The following is a 24,968-nucleotide window of genomic DNA, read 5'->3' on the forward strand; positions in this document are numbered from 1 at the left end:
GTGAAATAAACAGACAAGTACCATATTTTATCTCTTATACATGGAAATGAAATAGTCAACCTGAAAGTAATTACAAGGGATTGCGAGGGTGCCAGGGGTAAGGTGGTTTAATCAGTGCACACTATGTGTATGTGTGGAGATATCACAGTGAACTCCAATGATGTGTACAACTAATACATGTTAAAGAACATTCTGATTAGATCTCAGATGGAAATGAGGAGTGGCTTACTGGAAACTGGAGGAAAGATGACCCTTGTTATAAGTGACAAAGGACAAAAAAATTGTGTCCTAGTGGTTTGTCGTTGGTGTTGTTTCTTTGGTACTGCGGATTGAACTCGGGGGCGCTCAACTACTGAGCCACATCCCCAGTCCTATTTTGTATTTTATTTAGAAACAGGGTCCGAGTCACTTAGTGCCTCGCTTTTGCTGAGGCTGGCTTTGAACTCTGGATCCCATAACCTCAGGAGGCTGAGGCAGGAGGATTACAGGCATGCACCACCACGCCGGGTGTGTCCTAGTGTTCTGCAGAAGGTAGAGCCTGCAAGTAATAGAACTGAATATTTAGCAGAGGAGGTTTCTAAGTACTGAAGTTGTGGCTTGGGACTTCCTCACGGCTTCTGAGAGAATGTGAAGAGAAAAGTGAATCAAAGACTTGAAAGCAAGAAGGACCAAAACTTGGACAAGTTGGAAATTCTAACCCTTTCCATTTTGAAGAGGGAGGGAGAGGAGGAGGGGGAGGAAAGGAGTGGGGAGAGTTTATTATGAAGAGCACAGTATTGGTGCGACTGAGCGGCCATCTATAAAGCCATCATGAGTGTACCCTACGGACTTAATCAGCCATCTCTACAGAAGAAATGGAGGTGGGATCATACCAGCAAAGACACTGCCAATGAGAACCAGAGGAGACACAGCAGGTGGGACAGAGTGAGGGAAGGCTACTGACCACCTCGGCTTCCACAGGACCAGACCACAAACATGCACTATCCGAAGAAAGGGAAGGCTGACCCCACATACCAATCACAGACCACCAGGGCAGCCACTGACGCAAGCTCAGGGGCAGGGCTGGTTCTGCCCGTTTTAGGGGGATGACACCGGTCCCCCAGGGGCCTAGAAGGCAGGACATCGGGCCAAAGAGGATTGTCCTTGAGCCTTACAATAAAATGAAAATTTGCCTTGCTAGGTTTTGGACTCACTTGAGAGACATGGATCCTTCTCCCTTTTGGAATGAGAATGTCCACCTGTGTCTGTCCGACCACTATCTTGGAAGCACCTAACTTGACTGGTTTGGCAGGTTCTCAGCTGGGGAAGAATTTTGCCTTGGAGTAGGCCTCATCCCTCATGTCTCGCTCATAAATTCAGGTGATATTTAAGTGAGATTCTGGACTTAAGCCTTTAGAGGTGATGCTGGAATGAGTTCAGGCTTTGGGGCTGTTGGGATGGAATGACTGGATTTTACAAGTGACAAAGACATGAACTTGGGGGCGGAGTGGCCAATGGCAGAATACTCCAGACAGAATCGTGTTCCTCCAAAACTCAGACATTGAGACCCTTATCCCTCGTGTGACTGTGGTGAGGTGGTCTTAAAGAGGTGATTAAGGTTACTTGAGGTTGTGACCATGATCTTACAGCAGCAGTGGCCTTATAAAGCCTGAAGAGACCAGAGCCAGCTAACTCTCTGCCATGGGAGGACACAGGAAGAGGCAGCTGTTCTTAAGCGAGGCAGGAAGCCCTCTCATCAGAAACAACTCCAATGGACCTTAATCTTGGATTTCCCAGCCTCTGAAACGGAGGAATACATTTCTGTTAAACCATCTAGCCTCAGGTATTTGTTAGGGTAGCCTGAGCTAACACACCTTCCGTGCCTTGGTATTCCATCTGAGAAGGGGGATAATCATGCCTATCTTAGGATACCTGTAAGAACAAGTTAACCCATACAAACTGTACAAGATGTACAGATGAAGCATCAAGACTTTGTGAGAAATTGCTCTGATGGAGGCCATCTTTGTGCTCCAGGTGCTTGGGTGCCTAACTCTCACAAAGGTACCACTTACTTGTCCTTAGCTGGGCATTTGGAAAGCCTTAAAAATGCCCACTCCTATGGGCCAGTGCTCAACACCACGGGACTCCTTTATCTTAAGTTTGCAGTTCAATTAAAGGTTAATTTCTCTGGGAAAGATCACAGCCACTTATTCCTCAAATTGAAAAACAGAATAAGAGACATCAGGCATGGGGTCCTGAGCACATGAGGATGAAATCTCTCGAGGGGCTGGGAACAAAGGCTGATGGTCCTCCCATCTATTTCTTCGATGCATGAAGGAGAAAGTAGAGTTGTCAATCTGTGGGAGGCAAGGCCTCCTTTTTAAAGTCACCTTTAAAAAGGGTGACTTTTTAAACTCTGAATTATTGCCAATTTCTTTAAAAAAAGACTCCAAAATGTTCAAGAATGTATTTATTTTTCTCTAGAAGGTAACCCTGGGCTTTTTCACTTTTCATACTTGTGGGAGTCTGAAACAGAGAAAAAAAGTCCATTATGAATAGCTAAAGGAAAAGAACATCTCACAAAATAAATACAACTAATAAAGAAATATGGGGGCAGGGGCATAGAACACGCTGCGAATCAGTGAGGCCCTGGGTTTGATCCCCAGTGCAAAATAAAACGTAATTTCATTAGTCAAAGATGTGTCTTTACACCGGTTTCTATTCATTTATATATGTCTCATTGTTGGCAAAAATGTGATCAGACTGGCACTGTGCGTTGCTGGTGGCATTACAAATGAGCACTATCCATCAAGGCACAGAACACACCTACCTGTGCCTCAGGAGTTCTGCTTCTGGGAACCTATCCTGAAAAAACAATAAGACAGACAGAAAGGGCTAAACACCAGGCACTCTCCCACCTTTACAAAAACAAAAAGCTGAAAACTTGCGTGTCCAACAATCAGAAAATTGTCCCAATTAATGGGTCACCTAAACATGCTCATGATGGGAAAAAAAATGACATCAGTCACATAATTGTGTCCTATGCCAATTTAACTCAGTTGCATGTGGGGAAAAAAATTGGAAGAATTTTAGATTTCCAGCAGAGGTTTTAAGGTGGCGACACCATTGCGTGTCGTCTTAGTTTCCTGAAATCTCAACTTGAAGAAAAAAATACCCCCATGACTGGAAAAACAAAGACTTGACTCATATCCAGGCAACTCAGATATTGGAACCTATTAAGCATATCGTTGTGGATGATAAAATGCTATTGTCAAAAGCATCAACTCAGCTTTAAATTTCTATTTATTTTCTAGTCGCTCTCATTTACATTTCAAGGTTGAGGGTTTTGTTTACAATAAAAGTGGTTAAGAAGAATTTGATGCTATGACCCACACCCTTCAAACACATTTCATTGACTTGCTAGATATTGAGCAAGTTACTTCTGTTCTTCAGTTTTCTCATATGCAAAGTGGAGAGAACAGTTTGTATTTCACAGGGTAGTTACAAAAATTCAATAGGTTATTTTGTATAAAATGCCAGGAACAGTAATCTGGCACAAAGTATGAAGAGCTATTTTTCTGTTCTTGATTCAGTCTAAGATTTTTGCTTTTAGATTTAGGTTTAGAAGCTTTTTTAAAATTGACTTTTTACATATCTAGAATGTTTTAAATCTGAGAAACAAATTTATACCTGTTATGTTTATCTACAGAGTTAAAGTATAATTGAATTTCTCAGCCTAGGGTCTAGTATATTTAAGATAATTGTTTTTAGGTTTTTTTTTTTTTTTTTTTTTAGTTAGCTAGAAAATTCTAGAAATGTAATATTTAAAGTACCCCAATAGGAAAACTTGCTTATCAATGTTGTCTTTTATGTCACAGTTCATCAAAAAAAATGACAGGTGAACCTCATTTAAGTCAAAGTGGGTGATCTGAAGAATAGAAACCCAGCTTGTTGCTTAACATCTTTCAGAACAGGGGTTCCCTGCCAGAGTGGGCTGTGCTGCTGGATAATCTAATGTATTGTCCAATTACTTTTTGTTCACCCACTGAGCCAAGGCTTGGTAGAGGGAGGTGGGGTTGGATAGAAGTCCTTGCTTACTCAGTTTTAGGGTTCAGTCCCCAGCCTCAAAATAGTCTGAAAAACAACTTTCATTTGAAAGAAGATCAAATGAACAAATATCTAGATTCTGGTGGGCCAGAGCTCAGATGGCTGTTCATCAGATAGCCATACAACAGGAAGAAGGTAAGATACGTGGGGAAAATGTTCCTACAACAAAAAAAATGGAAGCAAAAGTTGAAACGGCACACACTGGAACCAGTGTGAAGAAGCTGCCTAGTCCCTGAGAAGAACCCTGTACTAGGCTGTCCTGGGCCTTGAACCAAGATGGGGAAAAGTTCCACAAGACAACAGAACCCAAGAAATGTACAGTAGAATCTGAGGAAAACAGGGAATCCCATCTACTCCTCAGAAGGTGCCCCTTAGAGGAGGTAAGTGACCACAGAGCCAAGTGACATCTCCAGGTACATAGATCCCAAAGCAGCTCATAATCCCAACCAGAAGGTTGGGGAAGCCAGGATAACCAGAAGACCTGGCTTCTGAATGGAACATTCCCCGCAAGTCTGACCTAGAGACGAGAAGGCATGCGGGGCCACAGACATTTACAGTACATGTCAGCGCAGCACCACCCAAGACCAGGGAGGCCAGAGGAAAGCCGAGTCCCCTGCCAGCCCCCACAGTGCACACTCCTCACGGTACCTAGAGACAGAGAAAGGTGGGGGAGATGGCCCAAGAAGCAAAGAGCCCCACAGGGATTCTGAACATTGCATGGATACAGTATTTATTCAAAAAAGATGGACCTTAATGGGGCAAGATATGGAATTTTCCCTTAATCTGCATTGCAAGGACTGAGGTCTCAGGAACAATAGAACAGTGCAGAAAGTAATGGAACATTTCCTCACATGTAGGTCGTACCCATATCTGCCCATCTGCTTCAGTTGTCCATCTAGGACCTAGAGACCAGAACCCAGCAATGTAGCCACAGCCTGGCCTTCTCATGTCCAGGGAGAACGCTATGTCACTCTTCCAACAAATGAGGCTCCTAACATGCACGGAGTGTTGACCACCAAAACCAAGGCAGTCCCAGCGTCTTCCCTTGGGGTCCTGTTCCTGAGCACGGAACACTTGAGACTGTCCCCGATTCCTCACCTCAGACCACCCCATGGAGACAGGTGCCTCAGACATGTCTTTCACACCAGAGTAGCTGGAAGAACACATGTGAGAAGGGAATTTCCAAAGAGGAAAAGTCATCTGTCTCCCTAGGCCAGAATGCAAACGGGACCACAGCCCTGTACAGTGCTAACGGTCTCATACATCCATTTTGCTCATTAGAAAACTCTTGTATATACAAGTTTCCTTCCTTACTTCCCCCTGTCATACTGGGGTCAGGGGCACTTGGTATACCAAGCTATGCCTTCAGCTCTTCATTTTTTGACACAAGGTCTTGCTTCGTTGCCAAGGCCTCCAACTTACAGTCCCTCTGCATCCGCTTTTATATAACATTTAGACAAAAACTTTGAAAAAGGAATTAACTTCAGAATACACACACACACCCTTTTCTTTCCACATTCTTTGAAAAGAGGAAGAGACAGGCACAAGTTACTGGGTAAGTATTCACTGAGCTTCTCTGTGCTAGGACCAGTGACAGGCAATTAACAAGAAAAAACTATGGAGAAAAGCAGGGTCTAGGTCCTGAATGGCGGGTATAATGGTGTCTTTTATGATTAGCAAGTGCCACTAGTGACTGATCAGGGTGCAACCCACTGCCACTAAAAAGACTGTAGAATTGAGCCATACAAATTCTGAATCGAAGTTGGACTCCATCTAAGCAATCACCACCTATTCGCAGAAGGGGTGGGAAGGTACCACTAAGCTGTGGCTTTTCATTGAATCACCTGCTACCTGGCTTCTGGACTATAAGCAATATCCAAAGATGCCCTCTTCCAGAAACGTCTAAAAAGTGGAATTTTACATGAAGTTTGTTTTGTGCAGTGCTGGGAATTGAACCCAGGTCCTCGTGCATAAAATCGTGGAATTTTTAAATGTTGGTATAATGAATTCGAATTAAAAACAAAACCTTTCCAGAGGCACTGCATGTGGAGGGTGAGTCGCGGGGCTGCACAGGCCGCACCGGTACATCCCTGTGCGCGGCGTTTCCGATCTGTAGTGCACCGCTGCAGCGTGAGCCTGGGGCCCTACCCAACCCGAACCTGGCTTCAGCTCTGGATGAGCAGCAGAAAGATCTCGAAGAGGTGAAGGTGTTGCTGGAGATGACCACTAGGAAAAGAGCACATGATACCCTCACTGCAGGAAAAAAAAAAAAAAAAACCAAGATTGAGACAGTAGTGAAGAACAAGATGCAACAGAAATTACAGAAGAAACCAGAACTTCTAGACCACGGAAAGCCAGCGGCTGTGGTTGCTCCCATTACAACAGGATATACCGTGAAAAAAAAAAAAAAAAAAAAAAAAAAATCAGTAATTATGGATGGAATCAGTCAGATAAAGTAACGTAGATTTTCACAAACTTAACGGAGTTCATCAAGTTCTTAGAATGTGCAGGTGCATTTCGCAGAGAGGCCATTTGATCTTTTGGCAAAGAATCTAAACTGGAAGAGTTATTCCACGATTGTGAACAATCTCTTGAAGCTCATCTCTGTGGAAGGCAGTTTCAACAAAAGTAAAGAACTATACAGTCCTTATGTAGAAAGCAAGCAGAAAACACGGTAGGAGTAAATGACTGAGGTTGAAAAAGAAAGCAAAGAGAAAGAAAAGTCTTCATAGGACGCTGAAACAGACCCTAGTGAGGGATTAATGAATATTCTAAAGAAAATTTATGAAGATGGAGATGATGATATGAAGCGAACCATTAATAAAGCCTGGGAGAAGTCAAGAGAGAAGCCAGACTTGACTGGAGTTGTGGCTCAGGGGTAGAGCCTTTGCCTGGCATGTGTGAGGCCCCGAGTTCCATACTCAGCACTGCATATAAATAAAAGATACATTGACAACTGGAAAAAAAAAAAAAGAGAAGCAAGCCAAAGGAGATACAGAATTTTGAGAATTTTGTCTTTCTGGGAACTGTAATGTGGAAATATGGTTGTTTCCAATAAGAGAATGTTGGAGAGCTGCACATATAAATGACATAACTACACAGTAAAGGCAGTAAATTCTCAGTTTACAGGAGGATATATTTAAATAAAATGTGCTCATTAAATATTTCAAAGATGGAAAAAGATGAAGAGTGATCTAAAGAGAACAAGAAGGGTCCTAAAATAATGGAGTATTTCTAATCTCTTTACCCTCCCCCCACTACAAGATCTATTAACACTGTGTCCTTGGAATTCCATTTTATCCCTTATCTATCTGGATAACCCAGGAATAAGGAAAGGACAAAGGTGGTAAGACACACTGAGCTTCCTCAGGGGCTAGGACTAGCTTGTGTTGTTTTAGAATATGGTGATTTCCTACTGACCCAAAGAGACCTCTGTCTCAAGGAAAATGAGAAGCATATCAGAAAAGTCTGACCTCTCTTCTGAGAGATCCTTCCACACAATTCTGCCTTTCTGTGTCCACCTGGGGCCAATGAGATGGGCATATTACAAGGTCCTTTATAAAATCTTGTAAATATTCCTTCTGAAAGTCTAATGGAATAGACTAAAACTTTCTGCAATTAATTTCACCACAGGCCCATTATATGTAGAAAAGGATGGAATTATTGGCTCTCTCAAATAATGATCCACTTTCTGACAGGATTAGGTGACATACCAGATAGAGTTCTTGTCCTAAAAAAACACCATACTTCACACACATCCACCTATACACCAAAGCATGTAAACCCGCATCCATGATCAATTCAATCTTCTGTATCTACAGAAAAATTAAAAGGAATCTCCCTTTCTTATTTCCACAAAGAAAATTATCTTCCAACATTTTATCTTGATGAGATCTAACTTTAAGGGTCTCCCTTGGGTGTCTGGTTGTGTTATTCCTCAGTAGCTGTGACCTGGGGATCCTCCACTGGATGTATCATCGTTGAAGAGACAGATCCACCCTGTCCTGCCTGCTCCAGGTGGCTCATTTTTCCAGAGTCCAAGACAACTATGAGAGTTTGTAGCATCAAAGCACCAGCTCCTAGACCCCCAAAGTTTAGAAAACACAGTAAAATCCCAGAGCTGAATGCAGTTACTGGAGCAGCCGACTGAGTCCCCGATGCCTTTAGTCCAGAGCTGCAGAGTCAATCACCTGAACAGGCGAGATGCTAGCACAGTGCAATGTGGCACAGTGGGGACTCTGGCAAACCAGAGAGCACCTGCCCCATCAAAAGGGAAATTCAACATTCCAAAATACCCTGCTGGCTACGCTCATCAGAACATGCCCATCAGCCACCATGAACACCCAGGCAGACAATGTGCTTCCCACGCAAAAACCTAGACAAGCCGCGCTCTGCGGTGGAATTTTTACCACCACATACCCACATGTACCACCTAGGGGAAATGCAAGATGCAAGACAGAAGAGGCTTCCAGGCTTCCCAAAAGTGTCAATCAGTTCCTTACAACTCACGAGTCCACCTCATTTCAGAGCTTAAAATGCTATTGGAAGAAATGTCCCCAGGGATTAATTTCACAGATGACTACAACCTAGAGAGGGGACAATGGGAATCTTCCACCCACACAGCTTCCTTCTCTCAAACTATTTCAGGGAACTTTCCCGTGGCATGCCAAAATTTAGAAATATATGTTGGCAGCAATTCTAGACCCATGGGACAGACATACATGTTCAGCCACATGTCCCTTTCCAAAGCCCCTTGAGCCCCAGCATTCTTGGCATCCCACTCCAAAACTGAAGGTGAATTTTTCAGAGAATCTCTACAAGTATCACAAGCAACTCTAAACACAATCCAGAGCCATATACATTGTCACATAGCCAAGCCACAGTCACAAGTGACAAGTAGAAGGAATAAACATGGCCAGACAGCCAACACTTTGCCACCCAGCAATCCCCAATCCCAAGATGGCAAAAACCCCACACCTGGAAACTTCATTTTTAAACAATCTTCTTCCAGACCTTGAAACCAATCTTTAACCCTACCAGGCCCGCTGTGGAACTCCTCATGGCTCCTGACCTCTCCGTCTGCACAGATACGTGCTGCTTCAGTCCCCAGGCAAACCTGCTCTGGCCCCAGAAGTTAATCTCCGTCCCTGCCATCAGCAGATTCTTATGTACTTCATTCAGGATTCTGCCTCCCAGGAATGTTGTTGACCTTGCATAGCCGTTCTGACCCCATCTCCAAATCCCCTACAATGCCCATCCCTGCCAGCACCAGGAATTCCACTCCCCAGATCCTGAGGGCAGGAAGAAGGGTGCCACTCCTGCACACTGAAGCTAGAAAGGGCCTGCCTCCTAAATCCCAAGTCCCTCCAAATATAAGCGATTCAGTCCAATGAGCTACATCAGCTGTCACTAAGTCTCCAGTCAGGGTATCTGGCCTGGATTCTGAAACCCTTTCTAGTCACCCCTTTAGGTAACATGGGCTGAACCCTTCTGAGGATCCTTTCGTCAAATAGAGACTATCCTGAACATTGCTTCCTTGACCCCATCCTAGTTTCTGATCGTAAGATGCAAGATTATAAAGTCAGTAAATAATTGCTCAACTCAAATAACGATCTCAGTTACATGTGTTAAAAGGGAAAATAAGGTAGAAAGATGACGCACTTCAAAGAAAACACAATTCCCCCTTTTTCTTCCTGAAAAAGTCCCAATTCAGTCCTAATGCCAATAGTTGGATCAGAATTAGGTAGAAGCCATGATGACCCCAAGTGAGGTACTGAGACCCAACTGGGTAAGCTGGCATGAACACCCGAGGAGGCATCCATGCCTTGGGTAAGGGTGGCCTGGGTGGAACATGAGAGCCAAAGAGAAGGTCCTTGTGAAGTCTGATAAGTCCTAAGAGGACTGAGATCAGCCACGCAGGAAGAGATGGGAGATGGGTTACACACAGGCATGTCCTTGAATAGATAGTGGGAAAGTCCAACATGAGCTTCGAAATCTTCTGCCAGAAAGGAAGTGACCAGAAAATGCCCTTGATAGAACAAAGGGACTTTCAATGGCCACAATGAGGAAATTTAAGCAAAAAATAATGACATATTATAAGAAGATATAACAAGCCACTGAATTAAACAGAAAACCATGCATCCATATTAATATAAAAAGTAAATTAAAATAGAAACAAAATGTTCTAAAATAAGTGAACAGTTAGACTGTGGTATATCCATGTGATACATGAACTGCTTCTCAGCAGTGAAAAGGGAGCATAGAACACTGATACAGCAACCTGGATGATCTCAAGTGCATTGTGCCTTTTTTAAAAATTAACAAGAAGACTAAAGATTGCAGATGGTATGATTCTGTTTTCAAAACATTCTTGAAATAACTTGTAGAAATGGAAAACTGGTTTTGAGTGGATTTCAGAGGGTCAGGCAGTGGGTGTGACTACAAAGGGGTAGCACAAAGAGAGATCTTCATGGCGACAAACAGTTCTGCAATCGACTGTGGGGAGTCATCCATATCTAGCAGAATCAGACTTGGATGAGCCATGGGGTACAGAGATCTGACTCCCAAGCACTGGTGGTCATTGGAGGCTGTATCAGATAGCCTAGGAGTAAGTGGCCCTGGATGGGAGTGGCTTATGATATGCTAGTTCCCCAAGCAAATGGCTTCCCTGACTGCATCCCATCCTGTTCCTCACAGAAGCAGCCCCTCCCAGTCTGGGCCCCTTTACCTGTGTGACTGTAAAGATGAAGTCAGAGTCCTCCTTGCTATTGGAGGCCAGATCTGGAACGGCCCGATCTGTCCACCTCTTTCCTTTTGAAGAGTATTGGCTCTTGTGTGTTTATTGATTAGATAAGCTTATTGGTAATTGATTTATTGGTGGCACAGCCGTCCTCCAGTAGTTAATCCTTCCCTCATCCACACTGGATGTGACTGAAACCCCCGCCCTCGATTGTGCTGCTGGGTGCCCAGATTTACACGTGGTAAAATGACTCAACTATGAATTCTCTGGTTCTGATATTACACTACAGTTATTGTAAGATGCAGTCATTGGGAATAACAGGTTAGAAGTATCTAATCCTTCTTAGACTACCTTTGCAACTTTCCATGAATCTATAATTATTTCAAAGTTTAATAATACACGATGTTTGATGAGTAATGGGACAGTGAGGAACTCTCAAAGTACCTCCTCAGAATATACATATTAATTATGAAAGAGAAAGACTGACTTTCAAGTGGAGAAGCCTGGCAGTCACCGCTTTAAGCAAGTGATCAAAAGGAATGTCATTAGAAGTAAAAAGGTGCCCCAATAGATCAATGAACAGAAACACAGCACAACTTTTGTGATTCCTGGCACAGATGCATATCTCAATCTAATCAGGAGGAAACAGATAAAGCATGTCAACCATTCTACAAAACTGGCGCATAATTGTCAAGTGTCAAGGTCACAAAAGTCACAGAAAGGCCATGACCAAAGGAATCTTAAGAGACAACCAAGCACAATTTGCGATTCTCCTCTAGGTCTTTTTTTTCTTAGAGAAAGCACTACTGAGGCTATAGGCGAGATGTGAATGGGGCCTGAGGGTCACACAGCAGGAGTGCCAAGGCATTGACTGCCTGATTTGGGGTGACTGCATTGTGGTTATGTTAGGGGAATGTCCCCATGTATAAGAAATACACATTGAAGTAATCAGGCTGACAACTTATCCTCAAATAGGTAAGGCAAAATGTTCTTTGTACTATACTTGTAACCCTTCTGAAAATTGATTTTTTTTTTTGGGGGGGGGGGTACTGGGGATTGAACCCCTGGAATTTGCAATCCTCCAGTCTCACCCTCCTGAGCCATTGGGATTACAGGTGTGTGCCACCATGCCCGGCTCCAATTTTTTTTTTTTATTTTAAAAATGAAAAATCTGAATGTCAAAAGATGAGAAATTCTTGACGAAATTGATGAAATTCCACAAAAGTGGCACACTTTACAAACAGGTCTTGGAAGTGACTGACAGAAGAATATCCAGTGAATAAAAATCTCCAATACAAACAAAAAGGGTTGGGGTTGTAGCTCAGTGGTAGAGCACTTACCTAGCACATGTAAGGCACTGGGTTTGATCCTCAGCACCACATAAAAATAAAGATAAAAATAAAAATCTCAAAGACATGATGCATTCTTTGCCCAATCTAAGACTTAGCAGTACACCCTTTCAATTAACAAACTTGATTAGCTAAAGACTGAAAATTTTCTCATTCCTTTTTGGAAACAAACTCCAATGAGAACTTTTCTGTTCATTGACCTGATTTACTATATGTGGCCTATCCCAGGATCTACTGTTCTTGGGAAAAAAAGGATTTCACATATATTCATGGCCTATTCTGCTACCACTGAAGCTTCTGCCCCAGTCCTGGCCCAAAAGGATTGATAGGTGATAGAGAATGACATGATACCTACCTAATAAGAAACAATGAGGATTAAATACAAGCCAGATCCTGCCTTGTTATCTAGTACATATTCACACCATCACTTGTGGGAACATGATTATTATTAACTTAGCCATTGTTAGTTCAGCTCAGGTGATTTCTTCACTTTCTTCTGGTCTGTCATCCATATCCCCTCATGCAATAGTGACAAATTCTCTCCCTAAATGTTGACTGGCAAGAGAAGATTCATATCTCAGGTGGTCAGAATATGAAAATCTAGTCTGAGCACATACTCAAATGAGATCCTTAGACTACAGCAATACAAATCAGACATAGAAGCCCAGACCAGCCAGTGAACAGGAAGACAAGATCCCAAGTCAGAGCAGAGCTTTGATGAGAGCCAAGTGAGGAAAACCAAAACCCTTGCTACGAACAAGCTGGGATGTCTGTGGCTTATTGCTGCTCACCAATTATTGATCACTTGTGGAAAGTCAAGCAAACATAAGATCTGTCCAAGTGAACCCTGGCATGCCCAGGACTATGCTGGACACCTTACTGACAGCATCATTTGAACCTCAATTTATGTGCAAGGTAGGTAAAAGCATTACTCTTGTTCTACAGGTGGGAAAATAGGATCACAGAGAAGCTCAGTAGCTCAGGCAAGGTCACAGAACTAGCAGATGGAAAAAACAGGGTCTGAACCTCAGCAGCCTGCCTCCATTCAACAGCTATTTGACTTCTTCCAACAGCCATCATTTGTGACTCCATTGCCCCCACTGTCCCTATTATTACAGTGAGCAACATGCTTGTGACAGTTCGTTTGATTGTTTCCTATAAGCCTTTCTCATTTCAACAGCATGTGTTACAGAGAAAAGATAGACCAAGGGGCCTCACTGGAATAATGCTGATCCACAGCAATGGCAAAGTCCTCCTGAGTTTGGAGAAGCATGTAGCCCTCTCCAGCTACTTCTCTAGTTTGACAAAGTAACAGAAGCAATTACTATTAATTGCTTTGCTATTACTTAGAACAAGATCCCCTACAACCAGACCCCCTACTTCAAAGTAGCATCACCATGAATCTTTACATATGGCAAGCTACTTGTTCTGAAGAACATACAGTCCGGAAAGCCTTCTGCCGTACTAAATAACGTCATTTAAAAACTAAGCTTAGGTCTATATTGGGTGGTTCTGGAGGAATCTCCCCTCCCTTGAGCCAATAACCAGTTAATTTAGGGACATTCTAATCTTTCAGGCTAGGAAGCCCCACCTCCCCACCCAGGTGCTTTCACAAAATTATCTTGTTTTAATCATGTTTGATCATGGAAACCACCACATGTGTCAAGGTATGTTTTTTTACTTATATATAGCTGTTTAAGGAGGAATACTTTACCAGACTCCTGGCGGGTGAAGTAGTTTCTAGTGACCGGCGTCAGACCCTGGCAACAAGTGTATGCTGGCTCACCACTGCCACCATCTGCCCAGAGCCCTTCCTCTTCACTCTTCAAGCCAATGGTACAGCCGGTTTGTCGGATAACGTTTCTCGATAGTTCTCGAGCCAAGGATACGTGTGATTCACAAGTATTGTTGCTATAGTTCTGCTCCTCTGGCTCTTGTTTCTAGAAACCATATCAATTATCAAACAGTATAATATGACATTCAGACTTTTCTTGGTCTTGCTTTTGTTTTTTGTTGATTTGGGGTTTTGGTTTTTTTCAGGGATTTGTTCTCCAATGCTGGGGATTGAATTAAGGGCCTCACACATGTTAAGCAAGCACTCTATCAACCGAGCTACATCCTTGAGCTGTATGAAATATCAACTGGGCTACAAATATATTTCAAACTTTTTACATAAGGGCAATGCTTACGTTATTATGGAGAAAAACTATTGCTCGGTAGCCTGTATTTTCTTCTATAACCTTAAAAATGTGGAATGGGAAAATGCATTTAAAATATGTGGAATAAATCTTGTATTTTATAATGACTGCACAGAACAAAGTCCTTGTTACACAATTAGCCACCTGCACATATGCAAACACTGTGACCATGCTATGCCATCTAATTTGGCCAATAGGACAATCCATTCCTGCCATTACAAAATATAGCTTACTAGTAGTCACCTGAGCAGGACTAATGGATAAAAAGTTCTACTAGAATGTTCTCTAGAATGTATGTTTCTCTTCTGTCCTTAAACACAGGCACATTGCTACTTAGAAAAGACCTTCACTTGACCTGTCAGTTTTCTTCCTTCCATTATTTTGATCTTTATTTCCTTTCTCATACTTTCAAGGTGAATGGACTTGAAGCTTGCCACTTCCCTCTGCTTGAGCCCCAGATAGTCACCGATAATGCACACCTGACCTCCCATGAGTTGACTCCCAGTCTATTCCTCTTCCATCTCTCAAATGCTAAACCTGGTTGCTGTCTTCCCTTTGCCTTCCTTGGTCTCAGTAGCATCTTTACTTTCCATTTTTAGTTTTCCAACATTCTTTTCTTCAACTTTATGATTCCATTTTGTTCCTCCGCCCCTGTCACTTAATCCTAATGACCTCCTCCTGCTAATGGTGTCACTTAAGGCTCATTTCAAAGGTCTTTCTCTCTCTCTTCACATCTCCCCTGATGATGGATCCATTTTCAGGCCTTCGACGTTTGCCTCTGTGCAGAATAAACCCATAAAACCAGCCCATATCTCCCACTGCCTATGGATACTTCTGAGCTAAGCCACTCTGATAATGGTAGTGACACTATAGTGCTTCAGTTTACACAGCAGGTCGTTTAGATCATCTCACTGAATGACTGCAAAATCTCTTTCTGATCAGCGTTCTGCTGGTAGGAAACTGCCACCACGAAGTGCTTCTTCTTAAGCTCCAGTTGTCAAAGTCCTATCAAAGAGTCTGCAACTAGCAACCAAGTGCCCTGGACAGTAACAGAAGGGAAGTAGATAGATGGCCACAGACTTGACTCCAAAGCTCATTCAGATCTGGATTCAAATCCCAGTCTTCACACTCCTTAGCTGTGTGGCCTTTACCTGAATTTTGATTTCCTCTTTTGTCAAATAGAGATCACAAGTAGCTCTGAGGATTGTTGTAAAGATTAACTGGAAAGTATAAATTGCTTAGCACAGTGCCTGGCATATAAAAAGGACTCAATAAATGGTGACTATCAATGTTCTAAATTCTTAAACCTTTACCTCTATGTCTTTGGCTTCTTCCAAAACATCACTGAGAATTCGTATATATTCAGTTGCACCTTTAAGGATATCAACTTTGCTAGGCTTCCTGCTTTGAGGAAGAAATGGCACAAGTGCCTTCAGTTTGGCAAAACCACGGTTGAGATTTTTTATCTAGAAGACAAAAAAGGCACAGTGACAACAGACTTTAACTTATGCAGACATTCCCCCAAATCACAGAACAGAGTTGTGAGGTCTTGTTTCTATCACCCTCTCATCTGGGAGGTGAATCAAGGCAGGCATTCGACCAAGGGTCACTTTTCTGTATGCACTGAACTTTATGGAAAGCCAGGAGACAGGGACGGCATCAACTCAGATCTGCAGGCAGATGGGCTCGAAGCTGTGTTTATGTTCACACTGACCTTGTTTCTCTTCTTCCGAGAATGTACCCACTTCATTATAACAAACAGTAAAAGTAGGGGCTGAATACTCTGCAGCAACTACACCAGTATTTAAAACCCAGCTCCAGGGAGGGAGGGGTTAGTGTTAGAGTTAGGGTTAGGGAGTGGGGGCAAGAATGGAGGAAGGAAGGACTGTATAGAGGGAAAAGAGGGGTGGGAGGAAGGGAAAAAATAACAGAATGAATCAAACACTGCCCTATGTAAATTTATGATTACACAAATGGTATGCCTTTACGCCATGTACAAACAAACATGTATCCCATTTGTTTACAATTAAAAAAAACTCAGCTCCACCATTCACCTTTTGGAGCAGGTGAGAAACTTCACATCGCTATGCTTCATCTGCAAAGTGGAAAGTACCTACTTTGTATCGCTTTGGTAGTGATCAAAAAAACACGATTACAAAAAACCCTCCTCACCCAGCTCTGATAGGTAGTCTTCCCTAAAGAGTACTGCGTTAAATAAATTGTACATACACCTTTTTATTCATCACTGTGCCCTCAACTTGTCGACCTCTTTCCCAGGAAGTTAAGGATATAGGGTCAAGTGCAAGAGTCCACGTGTTGGTGATACTTCAGAGACTCCGCACTTTTACTTCCCCTATTCTCAAGGTCTAATATCATAGCTCTGAAGCCCTGGAATGTTGATGTTTGTCTGTCTAGCGGACACAGGCTCTGGGAGAGCTGGCCCCACATTTCTACAAAACCAACATTACCTGGAGAGCACCCCGCCCCAACCTGGAGTGAAGCAGATGAGAGACCAGCCCAATTCGTGGGGGAATCCAATGACCAGCAAATGCATGACAGATTTAACTTCAACAAATTACAAACTAAAACAAAGTAGATACATTTTTCATGTGCCAAGCTGGTAGCATTGCTTTGTTAATTGAACCAGGAAGTACATGAAAAAGAAAACAGTCCTGTTTTCAACCCAAGATGGTGGTCTAGAAGGAGGCGAGTTCCTTGTCACTCAGTAATTCGGGTTTCAAGCAGAGGAAAATCTGTTTCTTGTGAGGCAGTCTTTGCTGCTTATCAAACCCCTGCTGTTTACCCCATTGGTCCACCACAATCACCCCCATTTGCCAGCATATTGCCTACTTTTTGAGTGCAGATCACTCACTCACTGCTACCTATCATCCAGCATTTGCCCATTTGCCTGCCTCTTGCCTCTCCATCACCTGCCTTTCACCTACCCATCACCCACCACCCCAGGTCCACCTACCAGTCATCTGCTGGTGGCCTGCAGACCATCCACAGATCGCCAGCTGCCTGCTGTTGCCTGAAAGTCCATTGTCACAGTACCTGCAGGTTTGGTCACACATGGCTGCTGCCTTTTGGGACAATAGCCAGGACCTGCAGGACCCCCATCCTGACCGACCATGCCCCACACGGACTCAGTGCCCACACCCAACGCTGTCGCTCCCCATTTGCCAACACATCTGGGAGCCAGTGCCTCCATCTTGGTTGTCCTGGAAGCAGAAGCTGCCATCTTTAGGTGGGTTCAATCTAATCCTATCCCGAGATGCCTGCTGGGGACTGGAAGTTCATTGTCAGGTACCTCTCATACATCAGGCTACTGAAGACTGGGAGGTTTGAATAGTATATGATTATAGCATAGATTTTTTTTTTTTTCTTTTGAAAAATTTTAAGTTTTTATTTCTTTATTTTTCTCACTATTTTCCTTTTGTGTACCTGTTTCCTCAGTCTTTCTCCATTTTCTCATGCTAACAACCAACTTTTTGATTTTGCTTTCGCTCTTCCTACGATTTAGTACTTCTATAAACTCTTATCCCATTACAGTTACATCCTACGCCCCTCCCCATCCCCTTTGTCCACCATTAGAAACTGTAGACCTCATTGCAAATCTATTTGTTATACTGTAGATAATAATTGAACTCACCTTCTGTTTATTATAACAATATGTTAACATCTTCATAGGGGCTATTTGGCTTAGGGCTGCATATTGTCTGTACTGGGTGCTGCTAATATTGACCTCCCCCATAAAGAAGAGGTTTTGGAAACCTGCAGGGCCACTGTATGCCTATAGGGGGGAAACTGCAATATCCCAGATCTGCATTGCTACAGAGGAAGATACATGAACATGAAAAACCAAGGGATGGAAGTGTTCCAAATAGAATAGCATCCAATGACAGCATGGTAGAAGAAATGTCAGGAAAGGAGTTCAGAATACACATAATTAAAATTATTCATGAAGCAAGGGACGAGAAGAGCAAATGCAGGCAATGAATGATTCCTCCAATGAACAGTTGAAAGAGCAACTATAGGAAGCAAAAGATCATTTCAACAAAAGAGAGACTCTGGGAGGAAAAAAAAAAATCCCTGAAATGAAGGAAACAATGAACCAAATAAACTCAATGGAAAGCATCACCAACAGACTAGATTCCTTGGAAGAAAGAACTTCAGATAATGACAGAATATTTAATCTTGAAAATAAAGTTGACCCAACAGAGAAGATGGTTAAGAAATCATGAATTGAACCTCCAGGAACTATGGGTTATCATGAAAACAATGGTTACTTTTGGGAACCAAATTAAAATCTACTTCAAGTTAAATTCTGCACAACTATAACATGATTTTAAATTCATATTAGCATTCATTTTCTGTATTTTCCTTTATGTATCCTAAATAAGTTTCCAGAACCATAATATTTAGGTAAAGATTAAAAGATTGTTTATCATTCTAATAAATTTTCAGTTTATCGGGGTTTATCTCTTAGCTCAGTGTCATACAGTCTGCCAGACATAAGTATGGACAGAAAGTATTTCAAATACAAAACCTTTAGCTCTGTGTCATAAATAAATTTGGGTAAAACCGCAAGCCTTCTACTGAGTCATCTCGGCAAAGGTGACCCATCTTCTCTGCAAGCAGCAACCTTTCTTTGGCCAGAAGGACAGACATTCCCAGGAGCTTAGCAAACTCTTCTGATGTTAGGGATCCTTTTTCTGAAACTGTCTCCAGGGCCGAGGCCACCATTTCCTCTTCCTTGTGGGACTGAAGCTCAATTACCATGACACCCCTGTCAAAAACCCAGAGCCTGGGAGGCAATTTCAGCGCTTCCAGCATTTTGCATGCATTCACTAAATCACCTTCTGGTGAGAGCAATTCCATTCCTCGAGCCAGGTTTACTAAACAGCACACCTCTGTGAGTGACGTTATTCCCCCTCATTCCTCTAAAGGCACCTGCAATATTCCAGCCAGCTGTTTAGCCAGCTGCATGCGGTACTGTGTTCCTGAGCCGTAGGTTTCCCTGGTGACTGGGTTAGCTATTCCCATGCTCAGCAGGTAGGACTTAACCCTGATGGTCTCGTCTTCTGTGATGTCACCCTGCTTCTCTTTAATTTTATTAGCAATTGATTTTGATAACACCGCCATTTCCTTAGCCTTGATCATTAGCTTGCTAAGGTCTTCAAAGGCCTCAGAAATGTTTTCATCAGTTTTTCTTTTTTCTTCCAGTTTCCTTTCAATACCTACAATTCCTGCAGCTCTTACTCTTCCTGGCTGGGGTCCTCTATTTGTATCGACTGAGAAACTGGTATGTTCTCCCATCTTCTCTGGGTCATTTCCTCTGATAAACGCCTGTAAAATTCAATCTGGCCATGTTCTTTGAAGGAGAGTTTGATGTAGGAGTTTTTACTACTCTGGAATGGGCCAGGTTCTTTGGTTGGATGAGCTGGATGCAGATGAACCCCTATTTTGGCACTCTTCCCAATTCCAGCTGCCTGTTCCTCAATGAATACAATGTGGGACAGAGGAATAGCCATGCAGCACTTATTTTTCTGATCTCTCCAAATCAGTCGGTGTGTACTAAGAAGGAGGGTTCCAGCATCAAATTTTATCTTCTCCTCGCCGTCGTAAATGCGCACCCTGCGCTGCTGGATCACCAGGGTCTCATTGATCTCCAGGAGGCCGCTGGTCCACACGAAGTGGTTCATGGCCGCCGCCAGGCCGGCCTTCGCCGCTCGCCAGCGCCGGCGCTCCCGGGCCTTGAGCTGCTCGCCAGGCAGCCTCCCAACATCATTCTTAATGGAGAAAAACTGAAAGCATTTCCTTTAAAAAACTGGAACAAGACAGGGAAGTGTTCTTTCACCATTTCTATTCAACATTGTGCTTGAAATATTAGAGCAGTTAGAGCAAATAAATTAAACATGAATAGGAAAAGAACTCAAACTATCACTATTTGCTGATGACATGATTCTATTTAGAGGATCCAAAAAACTCCACAAGAAAACTTCTAGAACTAATCAATGAATTCAGCAAAATAGCAGGATATAAAATCCACACATAAATCTAATGCATTTCTATTCATAAGTGATGAATCCTCTGAAAGAAATTAGGAAAACTACTTCAAAGTATCCTTAAAAAAAAAAAAAAAAAAAAAAAAAAAAGTACCTGGGAATCAATGTAACAAAAGAGGTGAAAGAACTCTACAATGAAAACTACAGAACATGAAAAAAATTGAAAAACCTTAGAAGACAGAAAGATCTCTCATGTTCTTGGATAAGAAGAATATTTAAATGGCCACACTTCCAAAGGTGATATACAGATTTAACATAATTTCCAATTAAAATCCCAATGACATTCCTCATAGAAATAGAGAAAGCAATCATGAAATTCATCTGGAAGAACAAAAGACCCAGAATAGCCAAAGCAATCCTGGGCAGGAAGAGTGAAGCAGGAGGCATCAATACCAGACCTCAAACTCTACTATAGAGCAATAGAAACAAACAGCATGGTATCGGCACCAAAATAGACAGGTAGACTAGTGGTACAGGATAGAAGACACAGACATACCCATATAAGTACATACTAGTTAAAGATGCCAAAAACATACAATGGGGGAAAGACAGCCTCTTCAACAAATGGTGCTGGCGAAACTGGAAAATCATATGCAGTAAAATGAAATGAAACCCCTATCTCTCTCCCTATACAAAACTCAACTCAATGGATCAAGGATCTAGGAATTAGACCCGAGACCCTACACCAAATAGAAGAAAAAGCAGGCCCAAATCTTCATGATGGCTTAGGACCAGACTTCCTTAACAAGATTCCCCATAGCCAAGAAATAATAAATCAATAAATGGGATAGACTCAAACTAAAACTCTTTCTCAGCAAAGGAACCAATCAATCTGAAAAGATCCTACAGAGTGGGAGAAAATCTTTTCCACACACACTTCAGACAGAGCACTCAACTCCAAAGTTTATAAAGAACTTCACACCCAAAATACAAAGAACCCAATCAATAAATGGGCTAAGGAACTGGGCAGACACTTCACAGAAGATATATAGGTGATCAACAAATATTTGAAAAAGTGCTTGTCATCTCTAGTAGAGAAATGCAAATCAAAACCACCCTAGGATTTCATCTAACTCCAATTAGAAGGGCTATTATCAAGAACACAAGCAATAAGAAGTGTGGATGTGGGAAAAAAGGCACACTCACATTGCTGGTGGAGGTGCAAATTGGTGCAGCCACTCTAGAAAGCAGTATGGAGATTCCTCAGAAAACTTGGAATGGACCTGCCATTTGACCCAGCTATCCCACTCCCCAGTTTATACCCAAAGGACTTAAAATCAGCACACTACAGTGATACAGCCATATCAATGTTCACAGCTGCTCAATTAACAATAGCTAGATTGTGGAACCAACCTAGATGCCCTTCAACAGATGAATGGATAAAGAAACTGTGGTATGTATACATAATAGATTATTACTCAGCCATAAAGAATAAAATTATGGCATTTGCTGGTAAATGGATGGAGTTGGAGAATATCATGCTAAGTGAAATAAGCCAATCCCCCAAAACCAAAGGCTGAATGTTTTCTCTGATAAGTGGATGATGATATATAACGGTGGTGGGAGGAGTGAGGGAAGAATGGAGGAACATTGGATTGTGTAGAGGGAAAGGAGGGGAGGGGAGGGAGCAGGGGGAAGGATAGATAGTAGAATGAAACAAACATTACCCTATGTATGTATATAATTGCACAAATGGTGTAATCATAGTGTACAACCAAAGAAATAAAAAGTTGTACTCCATTTGTGTACAACGAATCAAAATGAGGTCTGTAAAAATAAAAACAGTCCTGTACTGTATGAATAAAAAATTATAAACCTTTCTAGAAAGCAAGTGGGTAACTTGTATCAAAAATCATGAGATTGGATGTGACCTCTGTCCCAGTAATTCCACTTCTAGCATTTTTATTCCAAGACCATTATCAGATACACAGATTTATATACCAGTAAAAAAGTTACAAACATCATACACGCCCAGCAATAGGAGATGGAATACATTATGGTCCATTTCTTTGACAGACTATAAAGGCAAAAACGGTTGCATGAAAGAATACTTAAGAAAATGAGGAAATGCACTTAGTAATGTCAGGTGAAAAGCTCTACCAATGATAGATATTGGATGGCAGCAATTTTGTAAAAATTATGTACATGACACACACAACCGGGAAAAAAGAATGACTGAGGGGACATATGCAAAGATGTTCGTGTGGTTATCTGTCATGAGTGTCACTGTTCCCTCTTCAGTCATTTCTGTATTCCCTGGGCATATTGATTTTATATTATAAAGAACAATAAAGGTCATTCGTTTTTAAGTGAATAAAACCAGGTCCAGTTCTCTACATAAAGCAATTCCTTCTTGGTAGGAAAGGCTCACTTAAAATGTTGGATCATAATCTCATTTTAGGACCATCAAATCAGGTCACAGGATTATTTGTATAAAGTCTCTTGTGTCTGGTAAAAAATAAAGATAAAAATAATCACTCATCCTCTTTTGCAATTTCCCCGACTTGGCCCGTCCTCCTCGGACTCCCGTACAAACCTTCTAGTAGTCTAATTTCAAAAGGACCTGCCTGCCCTCAGCAGAACTTACTCCTCCAAGCCCTAGGCCTAAATGCGCGCTCCACTGCCTTTTCTATCCTTCACCCTCTAAGATCACCTCCGTAGCAACCACGCCCAAAGAGTCGGAAGGGCGGAACAGAGAGCCTACCTGACAATTTAGGGCCAACTTTTGTCAGAGATACCCAAAGCTACCAGCAGATGACGCTCCAACCACGGCCCATAGGATCATTCGGGTTGGTGAATTAACTGCATCCCCTGCCTGATGAGGAAAGTCGCTTTTTTTCATTCTGACAAGGGTCGAGTAGGAATTTGACCGCACATTGGGGCATTGTGTCTCGTTACTTTAAAATAAAAAAATAACTTCCGTTAAGCCCCCTTCTCCCCTCACCTCGTATTTGTTGAGGCTAAGATGCCGCGGGCAGGGAATAGGAGTAGGGGTCCCTTTTGTGAAGTGCTCGAGATTTAAGTTCGACTCCCGCGCACGGAACTTTTTAAAAGCACCTGCCAAGGGGAAAGAGTTTTGAAGTTGTCAGGGTCCCCCTCGACCCCCGTCCTGCACCTGGTTACTGCACAAGCTGGGGACAGTCAGATGGGGCGGCGATTCCAGCGGCTGCACTGCACGCAGGTGCCGGGTAACAAGGCCACTCATTAACCCGCCAAGCTAAAGATTCACGTCGGGCCTCAGGAGGTCAAAGTGGCCGCGGGGCCTGCGGGTGGACGGCGAGGGGGTGCACCGGGGACCCCGCAGGTGTTTGGTGAAGGGCTTGGCTGCAGGAAATCAGCTCCGTCCCAGGACACGGTCGCGTGGTGACTGCGCCCAGTGGCCCTGGGGACCCCTCACCCGCTCGCGCTCCTTGGCGTTGGCCACGCGCCGCCGCTCCACCACCAACTGGAGGTCCTCGGTCGACGAGTAGCCGCCGGAGCGCAGACGCTTCAGTCGGCAGATGGTGGCCAACTGGGGCAGCGGCCCGAACTGCTCCCGCAGCACGTCTTCCAGCACCTCCGCCTGAGGGACTCTCAGGAGGACAGGCGACACGGGACCGGACTCGGGGGATGAGGGCGCAGTATCCATGGCGGCGCGCGCAGGTCAGCGGGCGCCGGGCTTTTACCTGTCCCGCCGCACCTGAGGCAGCACGAGGCCCTGGCGGGGGCGGGGTCTCGACCACCTGTCCGCTTTCCCCGGCCGGCAGATCGGCAAGCCGGCCCCCCCTCGCTGGAGGCTGGGCTGGGAATCCCCGGTTAACAAGCCCCACAGGTGATTATCATGCGCGCTGGATTACTGCCTTGGTTCTCAAATTGGCTGGCAATGCACCCTGCAGTGGGGGAGGGGGCAAATCACACGGGAGGTGCCGATCCCCACCCCCAGTTCATATTTAATTAATCTGCGTTGAGACCTTGGCTCCTGGATGTACATATGCCCAGGTGTACTTATATATACCCGTATGTACGTTTACACAGAACTTTTGATGGGTGCACACCACATATTTAAAAATTCATTTTAAAATAAAAGTTGCGAACACAGTAACAAAGTGTATTCCCTTCACTGAGATTCTCTCCTTAACTTCTTTTCACGTGTTCCAACTCCTTTCTCTTTATGACTATTCCCATTTTCATTATTGGTTTTCCAAACTATTTGAATGTTTATTGTTGTTTTGAGACATCATTGCACTCTGTTACCCTGGCTGGGTCTGAACTCCTGGGCTTGAGCCATATTCCTGCTTCAGCCTAAGGAGTTGCTAGACTACAGGCTTGCACCTCTGTCCATCTGAACTGTTCTTTTTCTAAAGTATTTCATGCAGACACGAAGTCCCATCACCCCTAAATACTGCAGTGGTTATATCCCCCTTAACAAGGCCACTCTCCTACATGAAAACAATAGTCATTCAAATCAAGAAATCAACATTGACACTGCCACCATCTAATCCACAGACCTGTCAGAATTCCATCAGCCATGTCTTTCTCCCATCTGGTT

At 43.2% G+C, this 24,968-nt stretch overlaps 1 protein-coding gene and 2 pseudogenes across 3 annotated transcripts; 1 reads left to right on the forward strand and 2 right to left on the reverse strand.

Moving 5' to 3' along the window:
- Positions 1–810: 810 nt before the first annotated feature.
- LOC306643431 (calcyclin-binding protein-like) lies at positions 811–6,968 on the forward strand (annotated as a pseudogene). The gene is made up of 2 exons: positions 811–914; positions 6,203–6,968. The product of its transcript is annotated as a calcyclin-binding protein-like (transcript).
- A 6,134-nt stretch (positions 6,969–13,102) lies between these two features.
- FIGLA (folliculogenesis specific bHLH transcription factor) lies at positions 13,103–24,463 on the reverse strand (the record flags this gene model as incomplete). Its single annotated transcript, XM_079109539.1, has 4 exons — positions 23,838–24,463; positions 15,686–15,838; positions 13,889–14,114; positions 13,103–13,113 (listed from the first exon to the last, which is right to left on the reverse strand). The coding sequence occupies exons 1-4, from the start codon at positions 24,066–24,068 to the stop codon at positions 13,103–13,105; spliced, it is 621 nt and encodes a 206-aa protein (XP_078965665.1). The 5' UTR covers positions 24,069–24,463.
- On the reverse strand, positions 18,659–20,135 carry LOC306644179 (vacuolar protein-sorting-associated protein 36-like; annotated as a pseudogene). The gene has a single exon. The product of its transcript is annotated as a vacuolar protein-sorting-associated protein 36-like (transcript).
- Positions 24,464–24,968: the final 505 nt, after the last annotated feature.

The sequence above is a fragment of the Sciurus vulgaris genome, assembly GCF_902686455.1.
Source record: "Sciurus vulgaris genome assembly, chromosome: 14".
NCBI classification, from domain to species: Eukaryota; Metazoa; Chordata; class Mammalia; order Rodentia; family Sciuridae; genus Sciurus; species Sciurus vulgaris.